The sequence below is a fragment of the Sturnus vulgaris genome, chromosome 5 (genome assembly GCF_052056855.1).
Source record: "Sturnus vulgaris isolate bStuVul1 chromosome 5, bStuVul1.hap1, whole genome shotgun sequence".
Classification (NCBI taxonomy): Eukaryota; Metazoa; Chordata; class Aves; order Passeriformes; family Sturnidae; genus Sturnus; species Sturnus vulgaris.
The window spans coordinates 8,286,313-8,306,892 of NC_142247.1; the positions used below are offsets into that span (position 1 = coordinate 8,286,313).

The 20,580-nt window shown below is 40.6% G+C and overlaps 1 protein-coding gene across 3 annotated transcripts in view; it reads right to left on the reverse strand.

Moving 5' to 3' along the window:
• The window catches only part of SCUBE1 (signal peptide, CUB domain and EGF like domain containing 1), a 190,390-nt gene that overhangs the window by 129,763 nt on the left and 40,047 nt on the right, over positions 1 to 20,580 (reverse strand). For all 3 annotated transcript variants that reach the window (XM_088164796.1, XM_014881079.2, XM_014881070.2), the window contains exon 4: positions 9,541 to 9,675. In XM_088164796.1, coding sequence (XP_088020922.1) covers positions 9,541 to 9,675 — 135 coding nt within the window. The remainder of the gene's footprint in view (positions 1 to 9,540; positions 9,676 to 20,580) is intronic.

A 20,580-nucleotide genomic window follows, 5' to 3' on the forward strand; every position in this document is an offset into this window, starting at 1 on the left:
AACAGATTTGGTGAAATCAACACAGTATCAAGTAAAGTGCATGCACTGACAAATGATCCCTTCACAGGTTTTCTGGAAAGCTCCTGTGATTTCTACAGCCTTCCTGTGTAACTCTAGGCAAATTACTTAACTTTTCTGTCCCTCACATCTATGTCTTACAGCACATGGTGTAATAGCTCCTCTTTCAGAGGGGGTGCAAAGTCTTGAGGTAGTTCCTGTAAACTCCTGTGACATCCTCTAGCCAACTAGGGATTAGAAAAGCAAGTAACTAGGAGAAGTAACTTCTGAAGAAGCAGAAGGAGAAGAAATACACAGCATAAGAACATTCACCTCCCTGCTTCCCCATCTTGGCATTTATAGCCTTGCAAAGAAATGTCAGTTTAAATAACCAATTCTCATTACACTAAATACTGAAATGCCAACACTGATCATGTAGATTTCTGTTAAATATTAATGTTTTAGCAAGGAGGCTCTTAGTTTTGGCCTTTCTAGTACTTTGCAGTTTGATATGGATTGAAGATAGCAGCTATTTCACCATCCTCTGCCCATATGAAGTGTAGGCAGAAAATCTGCCAGCTCTGGTAAATCACCAATGTAACACAATGCTTGCAGCACCAAAGTGGATAATATGGGCTTACATGGCATGTACAGTGATTTGGCAAGCTATCAACACAGAACTTTTAAAGAAGGTACCCTTCATATCAAGGTGGGCCAAAAGTGTTGTTGCTTTTACTCCAAGGTGAATGTTTTATAATGAAACAGTAGAAGAAAGACTACTTGCAGCTTCTCAGCCCTGTTAAGTCAGGCATAGCCTTTGGGAAATGATTAGTTATACTATGCATCGTGAACAAACCCCAGGTTAATCGATTTGCTGCACAGGTTCAATGCTTTTATCAATAATGAACATAGTTCAGATGCTCTCCTCCCCCTGTTACACTTAACACCTCTGTTTCCCCATTTTTGGAATCCTGGGAGCAGCAAAGCAGGGAAATCATCCTGACGACTTGCTCATGACTGCAGGTTGACATTGCCATCTCAGCACGTGATCCATTCCACTGAGAAAAAAATAACATTCCAAAGACACTGCTGCCATGACTGTCCTGTGACTGCACTGTGGCTTATACAGGAGAGAAGTTACCTACATGAAAACTCAAAGGAAGCGGATATTGAAAAGAAATGTTACTGCTGGGACAGGGAATTAAGGAGAGAAAAGAAGTGTGGATTTTTGCCTTACGTTGTTTCTTACTCTTTTCATTTTCTATCTATTCTCCTCCTCTTCACTCATTCCCACTTGGCTGGCTGTTTCTCTTCCTCCTTCTCTTGTTTTCTGTTTGCCTGACATACCCTTCTCTCATTCCCATCTTCATTCGTGTTCCCTCTTAAAAATATCTCATGGTGCTCCTACAAAGTTCCTGCTATGAAAGCATTCACATGACTTCTATATGATAAGAAATTTAACAAAGCATGCAAGTATTCTTAGGCTTGAAATATACATGACTATTAAATATATGCATCTCTCTTCTTATTTCCATTAACTCCTGAATTAATTCAGAATAGCTCAGAGCAACCTCAAACATAATTACATGGAACTGAATAATTAATGGAACTGATGAAATGCATGCCACATACAGGAGGCTAACAGTTTATATTAACAGGTACTTGCTATTCATATCTTGAATTTCTACTGTTTTATAACCAGAAACACTTTGCAGTATCAGTCTCTAGAGCTCCTGCTGGATCACATCTCTGAGATTTGTCATGAAGAGCAGAAAAGAGGAACAGTGCCTCCAACACAGTCTGTGATTGATTTCCCTGCACAGTGAAAAATACGAGGCACACATAGAGACACCCATAGTGACTACAGCAGTTATGAAAGATGCTGAACATCTTTACACAGTATTCAGAGCAGGCCCTGCATTCAGAGAAAGACACATGACAAATACAACATATGGTATACTTAAAACAGAGTCCATTTGTTGTGCTTTGCATGAATGCAAGCTTTTTTCCAGTACTCTCTGGCTTAATATTCTTCCCAGATCTTTCTCACCTGATGTTTCAGTCAACTGGATGCTAGAGGCCTTTAAAAAACATGTCAGTTCTTTTATTTAGTATAATCTTGCTATATCCAAAGTAGACAGTATGAACAGAACATTGGTTCGCTTCCAATGCTATTGAATGATTGAGTGTGAAAGCCTCTTTTGCCTGTTTTCTCTTTTGATTTTTTTTCTCGAGGTCCTGCTTTCCAGTGTGTTTTCCCATTCGTGCGTGTAGTTTTCCCATCCTGTCAGCACCGCCAGTCACTCGGCTGCTGAGCTCCGGCCGGCTCGCTGCACTTTCTGTCACACAGCTGTGCAGAGATTTCTCATCTCACTTACAAATCCTGAGCTGCCCCTGGCAAGCTGGCTGGCTGTCATGCTGCTGCAGGGTGTTTCAAACAGCTGCTCTTTCCAAGGTGTACTTCTTTGCACCTCCAGCCTAATTTTCTCCCTTTAGTTTTCATCCTTTCCACACCAAAAGGCACTGGCAATGGAGCCATGCAGAAACAAAGACTGTACCATTAAACTATTTCAGATTCTTGCTCATTGAGAAATGATCTGCATGCCCTAGTTCACCACTTAGTCATATTCAGCTGTGCATCTACTATTCAAGCACTATATCCATATGATTTCTAGATTACCTACCAATTGATGTTTCCTAGCACATCTAGGCTATGTTTTTTTTAGCTTTTTTTTTGTTTTCTGTTTTCTTTTTAAAATATTTATGCCAGTTCTGATCAGTATGCTTAAATCTGGTACCTGTTGAAGAACTGCTTCCACACAACACTCTTGGAATTCAACCCCAGATTTTGGCAAAATCTGGACATCTGCTCTTGTTCCTGAGTGTTGGCAGACTTTTCCTTTGAGTTTCAATTAACTCACCACTATTTTCTCCTCATAACTGCTGCTTTTCTAGTGCATTCAGTCTCACCTGAAGCAAAGCAACAATAAATATTGACTAGTCAATGAAATTTGGTTTTCTTTCTGAATTAGAACTAATTCAAAGTCCCAGAAAATTTTGAAACACATGATTTTTCTTTTGGAAAGCAAGTGAGCTACAAAACCGAAGTAGAATGTGCAGAGACTTGGTCACATTTTGCTGAGTGTTAAGTATGATACGAATCTGAACTGGTCCCTAGGAACTCAACAGAGGACTGCAATCAACTTTACTTGGCTGTATTTAACTCTGCAACTCGGGATATACTGAAACTCTATCTTGATTTCATGTCACATAACATTTTCTCACATCCTGGTTTCTGTCTGGGCTGCTCTGAAGCAGCAGGACTGCAGCAGTTCTCATGGATGGGATCTGTCCTTCATTTCAGACACAGTCTTCGACAATACTGCAATATTTGCACCTCAGTTTTCTTACATATAAAAGGAAGATTGCAGCCTCATGTTTCAGATGCGTTTAAAATTTTTGTAAGCCAAAAATGGCATGCCTTTGTCTCCAATTCTATGACATCCTAAGCATTTAAGCTGACATTTACTGAAGGTTCTAAAGTGAAAAGCTAAGGGGGGAAAAAAAATCAACAAAATAGTACTGAGAATTTTGATACTTAAAACTCTGCTTTTGCAGTTTTATTTGGACAGACTTTGAATAGTGCTTAGAGGGCAGTTACAAAGAGGATAGAGGCTTTCTTTTCTCAAGGAGCCACAAGGAGAAAAGATAAAGAGCAATGGTTACAAGTTGCACTGACCAGGGTTTTATCTGTTTTATGATCTAAGAAAGACAATTTTTGCAATGAGAATGACCATTCAGTGAAATAATCTCCCCAGGGACATAGTGGAGTTACCATCACTGCTGCTAGTGGTTTTCAAGATGTGACCAGACAGACAACTTGGTATTTTCATCCAGGCTCCCTTTTCCACAGAAGGCTGAAAGTCCTTTCCAACCTGGGCTGTTCTAGGATTCTGTGAGACTACTTACTATCACATCTAGCCCTAAACTTTCACCTAAAACTGATTTGGTAATTCTTTGATCATTACTGCTTCCTCTCACCGCTGAACCTAAGTCAGGTTACACTTAAACTGGTTTTACACCAGTTTCATTTTACTAGTCCTAATCCTAATAAGTAATTTGTATATGAAAGGAGGGAGATCAGGTCTAACAGAAATTACTTTTTATTCATGCCACGTATTTTCATCTGTTGCATCTTCCCTCCAGACAAACTAAAAACTCTTTCTACTCCAGAGGAATAGAGAAAGAAAATGCAAGGTGCCCTTCACACAGGATGCTGGAGCAAGTAAGAACCCCAAGTTTTGTGGGTTATACACAACTTTAAGAAGTTATGCATTTCTAACAGGGTACAGTGAGATTTAAAATAGCTTTTCTATATCTGTATCTCCTATATTCTGTGAAAGATAATAAATTGAATGTTTTATTCTAAATGTATCATGGGAATATATAAAGAGATAAGTTTCTATTACACTTAGGTCATAATGTGTGCAGTTTTAGGAAAAGGCTTCCAAGATTGCACTATTGGTCCAGATGAAACTGCTGCTGCCTGAAATGTTTTCTTATTCTTTTACCTAGTAACTGATTTATTTTCTAAAATTTGCTTTACATTGATTCCTTTGCAATCATTAGGATTCCAACTAAAAAAGACAAATAGGATTGTTCTGTGTATGGGATGCCTGCACTCAGGGTACCCATGGTGAAGTGTGTTCTGGTAGTGGAGTAATTTAGTTGGTTACATCATCATGGAAGAGCTTTCAAAGTTGAGATGAGAAACTCCTACTTCATAAAGTCTGGAACAGTGCTGGCAACACTTAAAGTCACCCTTCCACATGAATTTAAATGTGAATAGATTATTGTGTTTTCTGTAGAAAAAGCACCTCTTTCCTCTAAAGTGCTTTGCAGAAAGTCTGAGTCACAATAATCTTCTTGCCCAGAGTCCCACAAGGAATCAGCAGCAAAGATGGGAATAAAGAATCCCAGAAACCCAACTATGACACCTCCTTCAGTGACTGGGGACAGCACTTCCTCTCACAGAGTTCTAATACATTATTCTACCACTACAAAATCTCACTGAACTAAGAAAACACATAAAGAACAAAAAAAATTCATGGAAAATAGAAAAGAAAAAAATTGAACAAAGGTGGCTTTACAATCCTCAGAAGAAGAAACTCAGTAGTTTGATGTCAGCTGACCAATGGACTCCTCTGCTACTACTGCAAAATTAACAAGGGTTTAACACACCATCAAGTTTAACAAGTTTCTGTGCATCAGCAAAAGCATGATAAGCCATTCCACAGGCCTGCTCAGCAAGTGCAAGACAACGTGGCTTAGCACATTTCCTCTGGGTCTAAACCCACACAGTTTTAGTACAGAAAGAGACAAGCTGGTTTTGAGAATCTTGCTAAGTTGTGGTAGCTTGACTTTATGTCGAATTCTCCAACTGCTGAGGCTAATGGGATAAGGGGAGGTGAAAAAGCATTTCCTTGCTAAGCGGTTTTTTAACAGCCTTGAAAATGACAGTGACAACTGTGTAAAAAGCTTTTTCACCACTTGATGAGACCACCATGATTTCAGCCTCCTATAGCCTGGTACTTCTCCACCTCTTCTCATCTCCACATGTAACTGCCACTCATAATTCACCTGCCTTTGCAGCTTACTTGGTACTTGCTGTATAAAAACATTGGCAGTGAATGATTAGCAGACATAAGACCACAAATATAACTATGCTAGACATAGACAGGGGATGGAATCTAAAGGGGCTGAAGTCTTCCTGGCCACAGGGCTCCTGCAGTATGTTTCCTGTAGGCAAAAAAACCCTTTGGGCTTTAGGGGACTTGCCCCTGGAGGTAGGAATTCAGGTAGGTGAGGCAGTTTGAAGCCAAGGGTTCTGCCCAAAATACCTTTTGTAAGTTGTAATGGGATGTACCCTACCCTTCACTGTGTTCACTCTGAGCTTCAGAGGAGATACAGACACTGTGTCTATTTTGTCTATCTATAGGCACTTTGTCTATTTTTGATACTTTTTAAGCCAAATCTAGGTTTTTCACCAGCTTTCCTAAATTAGGACTTTAAGGATCTGCCCCAAGGTTTTGCTGAATTAGGGCTTTTGGTTAATCTTCAAATTCAGTGAAAAGGTGCTGTAACCCATTAACCTGACTCAGTCACAGCAGTGGTGTAGGATAGTAATCTCCACATTTATTAAACACATGCTCCCTCTGGAGCTGGAGATGATACAGTAACAGCTTTTTTATTCAGGTTTCTCTTTAAGTCATGAGGAAACAAACACAATCTCGTCTCTGGTGTAATCCCCAGTGTTCATATCCACTCATGCAATTAAGATACACAAAGATAAACAACTGTTAAGTTCTCCGTAACTTCTACAATCTATTTTCCCTCCCATTCTCTCTCCCTGTTCTTGCCATTATTATTGTGAGTAAACTAGCACTGAAATCTGACCCAGCAAAGCAAAATTAAGTTTTATGCAAAAATAAATGAGGTAAGTTGTACTGGGCATAGCATCCTCCCAAAAGATACCGGGACTAAACATAAGAAACCAGTAAGCCTGTAATGAAGACATGGAAACAATGCAAATGCTGGGACACCAGGGTTTGCTCTGACTTTAATGTAAGCCTGGCCTCCCACTAGTATAAAATGATTATTTTTCTGTGGATCATTAATCCTTTTTGTCTACATGAAATAACACCACTTCTGGATGGCAAGCCAACATGCCACTTGAGAAACAAGAACATAAGCCCCCAGCATGAACTCTAATATGGCTTTTAACCACAACTTGTGGGTAGGAGCATGGTGACACAAAACACCCCAAAAACACTGGGACAAGCACAGTGCATCTCTGGAAGATGAGAAAGTTCACAGAGCAGCCAACAATTTTAAGGAGGATATATTTTATTGGAAGACACCATTCCTTTGCCTGGAAAGTGCAGAAAGGGATGTATTCCTTCCTCTGCTCAACTCTCAATACCCAAAGCCCTTTTTGAACTCTGAAACCACCCCATTACTCGAATGTGCTGGTGAGTTCCAAGCATGCAGGCAGGTGAGCTGGGCTCACAGACAGGGAAGGCATCCTTAGGCTTGGTGCTGCTCCCTCCCTTCTGAACTCATCCCAACTCCAATCATGTCCTAAGCACCTTGCAGTGCTCCTTCCTTTTTTCCCCAGGCATTTGAAAACAGGAGGGGAAAGGTGGCAGCAAACTGCATGAAGATCCTTGTGGCTGATGGTTTTAGACTAGCTGAGTCCTTGGAGAGACTTTAGATAATGTTGGGGACATCAACATTCTGTGACTGCACGTGCATTTTACAGAGATAGAAATGCACCCATCCTGCAGTGAATGGATCTTATTATGCACAAAGTCAACAAACTCGCTAAAGGGCTTTGGCAAGTCAGTGCCTTTGTGTTTGGACTGCAGTGCTGGCTGCGTGGTGTGCCTTTGTCCACTCCAGCCCTGTTTACCAATAGAGGTACAGTCACAATATAGCCCCAGGCACCATTCTGGATAAATATGTTAATGTGTATTTTTGTGTTCCAACAGTTTCTCAGTGTTTACAAGTGAGACCCACGAAAGCGAGTAAACACAGATATTAAAAAAGCCATTTGCTTTCTCACCATGCATGTTTACTGTTTGCAGTTCAGTCACCTCTGACAAGTGAAAGAGATCATTTCATCTCAGTTCCTTCCTCCAGCATACCCACCTGATGTATTTCTGTGAGGGATCATGACACTGCAGTGTAATGTTTGCTGTTATTGTAAATTGACACTTTACTTTTGAAAAGCTGCAAACCATTTGCTCATAAAACACGCTGCAATCCCCACTGGTCTATTTGGTAGTTTGCTTGGCTTTTTTCAGATCTAAACCAATTTCAAGATATTGCTTCAAATTAAACATCTATGTCTTGTAAGACACTTTCTTTGTAAACAAGTTAACACAAATATATTTTCCATGCATATTTATTACATGCCCACAGCAGTCAGTGTTCAAATCCACTCCCCTAGACTTTTTACCAAACTAGGAATCCTAACTGCCATAAAAAATACTCTTTTCCCTCAATGAAACTATTCCTTAGAATAAACTTTTGCCTTTAGAGTCTCATTTTTCATTTATTTAATTAGTTTCCATCTCAGATAACTAAATTCTTTTTTTATTGCAGCTGGGAATTTTTATAATGTGCAAATTGAAATAATGATTGTAGCGCAGTACTCTGCAAGTGCTTTTCATTAAGCCTCCAGCTACTATTCCTTGCTCTGTTGGGTATCTTTGTGTCAGTGTTACTTTATGGTGGACAGAAATTTGGACAATTTAGCTTTAAAGAATGACTAAAAAGCTATTAGATAACAACCTCAAACGTGCACTGGTTCATGTAGCTTAATTGAATATTCTTGTCATAATCAAAATACTTAAAATGTAATAATCATGCTATAAAGTGGACCTGTTAATATATTCCATAGTTTCACGATTCTAAAATCACTACTTGTCGTTACAATTCTGTTTAAGCAGACACACAGTGCCAGAAATACACCTACATTTCTGAGATGCTGCGTCGTAGCAAAACTACAACGTTTTGCTTTCTTATCAACAGAATAACTAAACTCATACTCTGTGTTCAAGTATGATTTTCTGGTCAGTATTGGTCAGTTATAATAGCTCAGAAGCATTTGTGTGACCTGCTGATATTTACAGCATGCTTACACTGTTGATCACCAGTCTCATCTTGCTACTTTGTCATTCTGTATTGCTTATTGGCAAATGTGTTTGCTAGCATATATTCCCACTGCTGCCAGGGTCACAGAAGCCTGAATGAACACTGAGAGAGTCCAGTTAATTGCAAAGATTTATGACTATGTTGTTTTCTTTTCTCCCTTTCCACTCAAACTTGTCTTCCATGTCTGACATCTACAGAAAAGAGAGCTGCTTATTCTAGTTCAAAACAGTGGCAGACAAGGATCAAAGTTCTGCAAGGATTCCTTGTTTCTATTGCTGGTACAGAGGCAACAAAGAAACTTTTTTTAAATCCACCTAGGACAGGGTACTGAACCAAAGGAAAGTCCTGTGTCAATACAGACGCAACCATGATCAGTCTGCAACAAAGTAATGAGTTACACAACGGGCAGAATCCCTGTAACCTGTGTAATTTACAGAACTAACGAACTGCTCTTTTGGATTTAAGATACCATGCTTTCTAAGGTGAAACACAGGTGCACCATTATCCAATAAACAGATTTTAAGTTCTGGAGACTCAGAAGCAGAAAGTTACCATTTGAAAAATCTGTCCCTGCCTGCACAAAGGGTCTGCTGTGTGAACCAAGTATAATTTGTGTGTCAAACCAAAGCCTGTTTCTTTGTCTTATTTATGGCTCTGCTACAAGTTTGGGTAGCAGAGGAATCAATCAATTTCAACCAACCAGTAAAATGATTTTGGGAACTGTGGAGATTAAAAAACAAAAAGCCCAACAAACCCCAAACTGTTTCAGCTTTTCTGATTGAACACTGTTATCTCAAGAGCACATTTTACATGCTGAAAACTTACCAATGGAGCGATGAATGCAGGTGTGCTGGTTATCACTCAGAAAAAAGCCCTCTTTGCACTGACATTCGTAGCTACCCATAGTATTTACACAAATCTGCTGGCAGCCTCCATTGTTATCCAGACACTCATCAACATCTAGAAGACAGAAGGAAAAAGACATTCAGGATAATGTACAGCTTTAGAATATAAATCTAGAAGAGCGAGGAGCACACAAAAAGGCATGCTGTAAATTAACCTAGTGAAGATTACCTAAATCAGTTAATCCAAATTAATCCTTCTAATTATTTTTCCTACATCCTAGGCTTAAAGTTAACATGAAATAAACCCCAAAACAAAACCTCAAACAGTGCAGAGAGGAATCCCACAATGCCTTCATGTATTCTGAGCTGCAAATTGATTTCCAATGCATAATGAACATGAACAACCTAAAAAGGTTGTGACCCCATCTGCCAAGTGTGCTGTTGCACTCTGTCATTCCCACTCCACTTGGAAAGACATACTTCAGGTCTACAGTAATTTCCAGCAGGGGTAGCAGGCAAACATAAAGGGCATTACTGGGTGAAAAGAGTCTTTATGGAGTTCTGGTCTTGAACAGAACAGCATGTTTCAATTACTGGAGTCATAACCCCCTATTTTGTCAGTTTGTTTAATGTTGTTTTGTGAAAAGAAGGCTTCTTAAATCTTAAATGTTCCATGTCTGTATTGTCATTTTAATAGGCAAATATATAAAACCACAAAGGCAGCATTAGCTACTGGCTGCTCTGAGGGCCTATCCCCCATCACCTCTCTTTGGCATAACTGTTTTTACTCTGCAGTGTTTAACAGACACATATGTATCAGCATTGGGAAACCACTGCCACTCTTAGGTATCTGACCCACATTCAACTTTGCAATTCTCCTGTTTTGCTTATGAAAGTGAGTCATATCTAATTTTTGCTTTTTTTCTTGCCACCTGAAAATTCTATGTTTTTCTTTTTTTATGAAGACTCTTCAGCCAGTTAAATTATTTCACAGTATGTGCCAACATGTAGGCAATGGAGTTGGTGCACGTTTTGCTTTAATTTTATTTTTGGAAGGGGCAAAAAAACCGCAACAAAGCTGAATGATCCACAACACTCCAAACCTCAGAAGAGCTGGCACAGCTCTTGCAGAAATGAATTCCACCAGGACTGGCCACAGCACACTAAGGTAAACCCAAGCTGCTTTTGCTGGTGCTGTTGCAGCTCTGAATGCAGGGCTGGCTCGCTCAGCTATTGCTGTTTGTGCTGCCTTCGTGTGACAGCACTTGTAGCTCTTTCTCACAGAGAAAAAAGCTCTGGGGTAATTACTGCAGCACCCAGGGAAACCAGGCAGTCTCATGCTGTCTTGAACTACAATGTAAGTGAGTAGACAGCCCTCCTTTTTTTATTTACCAGGAAATGTTAAGCACTACTGACTCGAATTTTCTGTATCAAAATCCGCCCTGTCCTCCGTTCTTATTTTTTCCCAGATCTGATCATTTTCATGACTCCATCAGAGATTTTGGGAGTGTGTGGGAAAAGGGGAAGCCAAGACTTTCCTTGCCTACTGCTGCCCAAGAAGGACAATAAATAGGCTATCTTGGTTAGACCCTTCCTCTGTCAGCCAGCAAGCCTTGCTGCCCTATCACTGCCAACTCAAACTTGCTCCTTCAGAACAGCAGCCTGGAATCCAGATTCTCCTCTCTGGAAAATTAGCTGAACACTTACTGAAGGAAAGTCTCAGTTGGTACATGCACAAACGCCAAATTATGCTACAAAGTATGTGGTCGTCCCAGAGCTCTGTTTATGGTATTGCAAAGTAACTCAAACAGTTGCCTTTCAACTCTGATGAATAATCTGAAACGAATGCAATGACTTGTAAACATTTCTCTTCTGCTCTTGGTAGCAAATGCTAATGATTTACTACTTCCATAAAGAGATCAATTTACCATAAAGCCCTAAACCCATAGGCTAGAATAAAATTATTTAAAAAGCTTTTCTATGAGGAATTTTTCCAATTGTGTTCGATTACTTGCCTCAAAATCATTTTAATATGCATTTATGAGAAAGATTTGAAGAAAGAAAATAGCTGGGATCTAGGACTACTCTATTCTCTACTACATGCCTTGCAATGGATCTTGGTGACAGTGCAGGATTACTTTTGCAGGATGTTCTCTTCTCAGGTCTCAGTCCTACTGTGGTTAGGCTTTTTGGAACACTTCCTATTACTGCAGCCTTAAAAGGCAGTATTGCTTAATATCCACCACACCAAGCAATCTACTGGACGTGGATGCCTGGAAAATATTTATTGAATTCTTCACTTGGTAGAATTTCTTTCCAATAAAGCCCTTTATGATCAGCCTATCAGTTTATTAATAACCCAGCTGAGAGAACAGCATAAAATAGTCTTCTGAAGTTATGCAAGAGAACTCCATTGACTCCAAGAAGCTCAAGTTTTGGTAGAGCTGGCAGAGTAATTCCTTAATGTCTCTGAATTTTTTCAAAGCTCACGAGTGAAATACCTGCCCAAGGGCCTATTTCTTTCTTTCATTGTGCAATTCTCATTCAATGCAGCTCAACTTATCCACCTGAATATGGAAACATCGGTAGTGCAGCATGGATGAGACTGAATTTTGAACCAGATTTTCTAGAGATTAAGTTCCACATAAACACCAAAATAAGCAGTCAGGTTTTCCATAAAGCTTTTTTAGCTCCAATTTTGCTGGCTCTCTGGATGTCAAACATGGTTGTTGACAGTTTTGAAAAAACTGAGGGTAGATTCTCAGGAGCTTTAATTGGTGCCAATTGTGTGACAACTGTGTGACAGTTTACACCTGTACCCCAGGGGCCTAACTCCAGAGATTCGAAAAAAGTCACTTATAGCATAAAATCCCTTCACTCAAACATCTACTCTCAGCCCCAGATAAAAACAATTAAAAGACTTCTAAATTGACTGCACACAAATACAAAGCTAACTTGATTTATTACTCTATTCTTAATAAAACAGAGGTTTTTTTCTTCTTTTAGAACAATAGACAGGTCCTCTTTCATAAACTTTTACATAAAATCAGGTACTACTGATCATTCAGGACCAGATTCTCTCTCTGAGGGTGGCAGCCTCAAGGTAGCAGGGGCAAGACTCCATTCCTTTAAACTGGTGCATTGAAAGTCAAATCCATTTCCTAGCCTCCTTATATGACAAAAGCTTCACCTTGGTCTCCCCACCCGACAGTGTGCTGATTCCTAAAGTACATTATCCAGTGCTTACAGGACAGCTGAGTCTCAAAATCCCACTGATGCAAGAAGACTTCAGCAAGTTTTTACAGTCCAAACCCACAAAAGAATGCTGAAAGATTCTCACCTGAGCTGAGCTCAGATGGTTATTCCACATGGCTGCTCCAACCCTCACCCCCAAAAAGAGGATGAAGAACCAGTAGAGAGTGAATACATGTTCTTAAGCCATTCTCTGTAATACTCATCACAAAAAACTGTCCTGTGATTCTGTTTGCCAATGACAACTGCTGCTGGAAGCACCTAGAAATAGCTCAGTTTCCACAGCTCTTAGCTGCTCCTTACCAGCACAAATAAACAGCTCAGATGACAACCAGCACAAAAGCAAGAATTGCTGCTACAGAATTTACAGTGACAAGCCTATGTTTGCAGGGAGAGGAGCTCCTGGATTTAGAGTGACCAGTCCTCACCAAGGACAAGCAGGACCAGGGCAAGAGCCAGCTCAGGGAAAGGCTGGGAAAGGAGAAGGATCTTTCAACAGAGAGAGATAATGGCTGCATAAATGCATACATATATAGCTATATCTATATATCAGAAGCATTATGTAAATCAATGCAGATTTCAATTTGCATAAGACCTCTAGCTTTTTGGCCCACTGCCTTCATATAATCAAACTCTTGTTCTGTACCTTAGTAAGATGAGATCCTCTGGAGAGTGGTAGTGTGGAACAGTATCAAAGGGTAGGAAATATTACAGTTGATAAAGATGAATGGTTTATATATTAAATAAACAAATGTTTTCAGTTTCTCATTTAAGTTATCTGATGAATTTTTCAAATTAACTTCACTGGTGTTTCACCCTGATCTGGCACAGAGCTTCCTGCAGAGTTTGGCCTAAAGAAGCTCTTCCAGCATAGTGTCCTCTTTGGATACCATGGAGGGAGAAAGGTCTGCTAAGGGTACCTGAAACCAAAACCACCAGCAGGAAGACACAGAAGTGGAAACACTACACAGAGTCAATGCCAGGAACAGTATGTCCACTGTTTTCTTCCTCCCCTGATCTTCTCTTCCTTCCTTCTGACATTTCTCTTTCATGTCAGCATTTTGATAAACACTTAAGCCCCTCATAAATCTGAGTCTTCAAAATCTCCAAACCATTTGGGAACCATAGTAAAATGTACTTGCTGTAGCACCGAGACTTCTAAAAACAGGATTTTGATCATGATCCAGGGAGCTGATCCTGCTATTTCTTTTCCTCTAAGCTACTCTTGGAAACTTTTGGAAGATGTCTCTAAGATGCCTGCTTTACCAGTGCAGAACATTGTGACAGAAAGACGAAGCACTCATAGCAATACTGCAGATTTTTCTCAAACTTTGGCAACAAAACACCACTTAGGATTGTACAGGAAAAGATTAGCAACCACAGGCTTGGAAAATGTAGGTGCCTGATTCTGGAATTTTAAAAACATTATATTCTGAGTATTTCTAGTCAGAAAGCTGGCTGAAAGTCTAATTAAAATTTTCAAAAAAACCCCGAACACATTCCTGTATTTACTACAGTCATAATTATACCAAAATCACATCTAGCCCAGCATCTCTGACACTGTCCTTGTAGCTGATACTCAGGAGAAGACTGTAAAGATGGATAGAACCATTACAGATATGTTCTCCCAGGTTTCAGCCATCACACACCTATCAACTTTCCTGAATCACTTCCTAGACCATTTTCCTACTGGATATGTGGATTTCTCTAATCTCCAATAAGCCCAACACGATGGGGAAATTACTTCTGCAATTCAATTATGAGATTATATTTTAAGTTTTATAAAAACGACACACTTGTATTTATTTTGAAAATGCTGCTTCATAGTCTGGATGAATGCCCCCAGAATCCATTATTGTGAGAAAGAGTAAATATTCATTCACTACTTGCTTTTTTTGAATTTTTCTTGATCTTACAAATCCCTCTTAGCCTTGTACTGTCTCCCTCATCTATTCTGAACCCTGAAGCACAGCAACATACAAATGAGATAATCACAGAAACAATTCAAATGACTTTAGTATATCATGTTTAAAACAAAATGTGCTCATTTCTAGGAGTTAACCTTTAATGACAGCAGCATTTGGAACACACTCTTCTCACTTCTCTAATCCTCCAAGTACCGTGATGCTCTGTTGGAGTGGGTGTCTTGGAAGATGGGATCTCAAGATACCCATGTAAGTCCAAAGAGCAAATCTGGCATGTAGGAGTGGTATCAGATCAGAGGCTGCAGGCAGGTGCTCCTGCTGGAACGCTCCTACAAGCAGTGACACGCTGGGAAGGTGGGGAGGGTGATCCCTTGCAGCAGCTGAGGGGCCATGGAAACAAGAACCACTGCTAATTGAAAGAGCTGCCAAACCATCTTCCTTAGATTGACTTTATATGAGCAAGCAGGAGAAATAATAGAGGCAAGAGACGTTGCTGCTTTTGTGCACAGCACTTGAATCTCCAGCAGATCTGAAATCAGACTTCACCAAAAATGTAAGAGCTGGACCTAAATTTTCTGTTATTTGCACATGAGGCTAGATTCTACTTTTTATCTCCTCCTTTCAGAAACTGAAAAATCTGATGAAGAAAAGGAGAAAGGGCACCACAGCCTTGAATTCAATGCTTCATTCACTCCCACAGCTGCAAAAATATTCACTAGAGTCCTTGGTGAGAAAAGATGCACTTGCAGAAGATGGATCCTACAGTAGGCAATGTTTACTGAACTAGACATAAAAAACACCCCCCAAACCAACAAAAAGTGTGAAAAACTACTTTTCCCAGAGAAATAAAGCACATTTTACAGACGGGAAACAAAGAGACAATCACAGGAATGCTCCTGGGTGATGATACTACAATCATTCTAAAATAATTGATTAATTAATTGATCCCTAGAACAACTCTTTTCTTATGTACAAGGATAGAACACTTAAAATGTTGGCTGTGATCTGTCCTGGAGAATTCAGTCTTTGAATGGGCTATAATCACCTATCCACTCCCACTCAGCACCCACTGACTGGCCTTCTTGTTTGCCTGCACAACTTGAAAAGGATGCTTTGAATCATTTCTGGAGCTATTTTGTGACACACAGTGGAATGTCTTAAATTTCACAGTATGCAAACACGGCATAAATGCAGCTACAAGAGACTTCTTTGCTCTGTACAGCTAGGAAACACACATGTAACTCACAGTTTAACTCTGCTGCATGTGACTGCTGCCCATGTGCTGAGCTAAAGCTAACAGCCCCATGGATATTATGTGGATGTTGCACCAAGTTCAACTCTCTTGATGTCGCTTGTTTATTCCTTTCTTAAACAACTGGGCACCACCCTCTGTCCTCTTAAGAGCTAAAACCCTTTTCACAGCTTTTAGCATTTCCAAAATAAACGTCCAAGTCCTGAATGTGACTCCTTAGCTGTAGTTTCTATCCTTTCACAGGTGGCCTCCTGACAACAGTGCCTAAACACAACCAAGTTCCTGCTCAATTATTTGTGCATGTTATCCACTCTTTGATTCAGGTTTTAAGGCAATTCTGTGTGAATTTGATCACACTTCTTTTCATCTATGTCACTGTCTAGGGAATGCCAGCAGCCTCCAGCTTGGCATGAAGCTCTTTCTGTGAGGCACAGATATCCACAGCCCCTTTAGTATGAGTTTGCAGTTCCCACTGACATCTATATGTAGGAACTCCAAAAGGCAAATGCTGGATTAACATTACTCCATAAACTAGTGGAGGGAAGATAATTACAGATACAAACAAGCAGCAGTCCAGATCAATTGAAGGAAAAATCCAAGGTAAGTAAATTATTTAGCCTATTATCATCATGCTCCTTACTTTGTCTTTTTCCTCAGCATCATTAACTGCTGCAAACTGAACTGAACTATCCTTCTTCCAGGATAATTATTGCCTATACCTACTTCCTGTTACATTTACTTATAGATTCTACTAAGATTAAAAAAATCTGGTTTGGGTTGACTCAAACCTACTTGTTGTTGTTGTATTGTTATTATTTCAATAATGAAAAAAAGATTTTGCTGTGGGTTAAACAAACCAATGAACTTTACATGAAAAATGAGACAGTAACTCCATCCCAAGTAGGTCCATACCACTTGAAGTACTTCCTTCCTGAGCTCTGGTAATAAAAGTCTAGAAAATGGCCAGACTAAAGATTTTCATTGTTATCTATCAGCAACACAGTTAGGGGCCTCTCTAGATTCAGATGAGTGATTTTAATCTAAGCACTGCAGCCTCCAATAGGCTGTGAAGTCATTCTCATGCTCCATGTGGATAATACTTGAGGTCCATGAAAAGTGGAAGAAATGGGAGAGTCTCAAGCACAAATTTCAATACAGTGAAATGAGAGCTATAGTAGGAGTAGAAGAATATTGGTCTTATTCAGGTAAATTGGCTTAGTCAGACACATAATTACTCATTAAACTTTTGGGGAACAGAAAAGTGCTGAAAATGTTTTGTAAGTCTTGAAATCCTTTCTGTAGGTCATATCAAAACAACCACATTTTCCTGAAATTATCTCCATTGGTGAAAAGTGTTTTATAAACCCAACCTCAGCTTCTGAATAGTTTCAGAGAATGAATGCTTCCTTTGGCACAAAATGTTTGGGCAAATGGGCATTTTTGCCACCTGGGAAATCAGTTCAGCATTTCCACTCTCCTAAACATGAGCAACACAATATCCAGTACTTAGAACAAATATTTTCTCTCATTTCTCTGGACAGAAACACATGAAACATATTTAAGATCTTACAGCAAATAGTAATTTTTTTAACATGAAATGGCAACACTATCTTACCACTCAGCTCAGTTGTGCTGTATCACACAGTACAAAGCTGGACTGGTTGGTTGGGGTTTTGTTGACTACTTGGGTTTAACAAAAAATTTGGACACCTGTGCACCAGCTAAGCAGCAGCCACCCATTAGAACATGGAAGCTGCAGGAAGTTGTGTTAATGCTAAGCAACTCAACAGATGGACACATCAGCCACGTTCACCTCTTATAAAGAGAGACCAGCATTGCCCTGAGCTGGGAATTAGCAATGAAAAACAACAGCAGTCAAAAAATCCGGCTTCAGGAACATCATATTTATGTAGAGAAGGCATGAATTTAGTAAGTTTGGAGCTTGATAGTGTAAAGCCAACACAAACAAAGAACCCAAAATAAATCAGAACAAACAACAACCTCAACTCCACCTTCCCTGTAAAATTCACCAGACCTGTATATTCTTTTTGCCAGCACTTGGGAACACATAAATGGATTTTTCTAACAGCTATACAGTAGTGTGCAATTTTTAAAGAAAAAACCTTAATAATTCTTACTTAAGAATACACTGGAGATCATCCAACCTCTCTGTTCAGGCAGAGTCATCCTAGAGCATATTACTCAGGATTGTGTCCACATGGCTTTTGAGGATCTTCCACGGAAGGAGACCTCACACCCTCTCTGGGCTCCCAGCACTCAGCTGCCTGCATAGTAAAGAAGTTTCTCCTCATATTCCTCATAAAACACTTCCTGTGCTGCAGTTTCTGCCCACTGCCTCTTGTCCTGCTGTTGGGCACCACTGAAGAGAACCTGGCTCCCACCTCTTGCCAGGACACCCTCTGTGTGTCTGACAGACATTGGTAAGATCCTTTCTTGGTTGTCTCTTCTCCAGGTTAAATAGGCCCAGTTCCCTCAGCCTCTCCTCATAAGAGAGATGTTCTAGACCCCTGATCATCTCCACAGCCCTGTGCTGGACCCAATCCAATAGATTCTTGCAAGTAAATTAATCTGTAAATTATAGGAATGATGCAGAGCTTTCTATGGGCAACTTAATCCACTGAAAACCTTCTTACCTTTTACACTGAGATATCTAATATTGGTTGCACAGAACCATAAATCAGAGGAAAAACTATTTACATGTTAAGGCAAATGGACTGACCATCTACTGACAAATTCTGCAACTTGAAAGCCCTGAGGTCCCACACAGACACGTAGCCTGTGTGAAATGATGAAGTGGACACTTGCTGGAATCTACTCAAAGCAAAACTCAGTCCTTGCCTGGGGTATTCATGTCATTTCAGAGCACAAGAATGAGTACTCACATTCTTTCAATGTGCAGTCATTAACAGCCTGAGCCTGTGGTCCACTCAGGTTTTATAGTTTGGAGGAGTTCTTCAAGTTATTTTTAAAGTGACTAAAACCAAGTCTCTTAGACTTCCCTAACATGTTCATACAGGGAGTTTCAGAGTTTTTTCTAAGTACTGAATAACACTTGGTGGCATACAGCCACTCTCAGGCCCATTTAAGGAAGCACTGCAGTTGTACAGGCAGCAAGATATCATGACTTTTACCTGTTGTACACACAGAAGTTTTGATGCACTGGGACCAGAGTGCTTAGCATCTTATCTAACAAGCTCTATGTGACTGATCACACAGTACAAATCCAGTCCCTCTAAATCCTTGGGTCCAGAACCCTTTCATTGCTGTCATACTTATAATTTTTATGGAGTTTCTGATTAATTTCAGAAGCAGTTTCTTAATTACGCCTTCAAAACAAACAACACAAATAATTAAATAGCTTCTCAACTTTTTCAAACATTTTTGCTCCATCCTATGGCACAATATGGACTCTTATTTATTTAACAAAATATATTTTCATTACAAAAACATAGAACAGATAGGGTTGGCAGGAACCCCTGGAGATCATCTAGCCCAACACTCCTGCTGAAGCAGAGGCACCTGGTGCAGGTTGCACAGGATTGTGTCCAGGTAGGTTCTGAATCTCTCCAGAGAAGGAGACTCCACAGCCTCCCTGGGAAGCCAGTTCCAGTGCCCTGTCACTCTCACAGTAAAGTTTTTCCTCATATTCAGAAGGAGACTTCCTGTATTTCAGACTGTGCCCCTTGTCCCTGAAGATATTTGTATGCATTTATAAGATCATGACATGACTCTCAGTCACGTCATCCCCAGGCTGACCAAGCCTTGCTCCCTCAGACTTCCACAGAGCCCGATTCCATTCGGTTCCTCACAGGAGAGATGTTCCAGTCCCCTCATCATCTACACAGCCCTTTGCTGGTCTCATGTCTCTCCTGTCCAGAGCTGGACACAGCTGTCCAGATGTGCCTCCCAGGGCTGAGCAGAGGGGCAGGATCACTCCCTGCCCCTGGAAATGCAGGATTCCATCGGCCTCCCTGCCCTCAGGGCACTGCTGGCTCAGGGACAGCTCACTGTCCACCAGGGCGCCCAGGTCCTTCTCCTCAGAGCTGCTCTCCATCAGGTTACTTCAGCCCATCCTGGTGCCTGGGGCTGTTCCTGCCCAGGTGCAGGACCCTGTCCTTGCCTTGGCTGAACTTTGTTGGGTTCTTGTCTGCCCAGCTCCCCTGCCTGTTTGGGTCTCAGAGAGTGGCAGCACCTTCTGGTGTGCCTGGACACTCCTGACTGTTTTGGATCTTCAGCAGATGTGCTCTCCCCTTCAGCCAGGGCCTGATGAGTAAGAGGAACAACACTGGGGCCAGTACTGAGCCCTGGGGCCACCACTGGTGACAGACCTCCAGGCAGACCCTGCACTGCTGTTGTGCTGTTCAGTCAGTGCTCAGTGCACCTCACTGCCCACTGAGCCAACCCGCACTCCCTGGGGATCCACGAGGATCTTGGGGACAGTGTCAAAAGCCTTCGTGAAGTCAAGGCAGAGAACATCCACTGCTCTCCCTCATGCCCAGCCCATCATCCCATCACAGAAGGCTATCCAACTGGTCAAATGTGATTTCCCCTTGGAGAATCCATCACATAA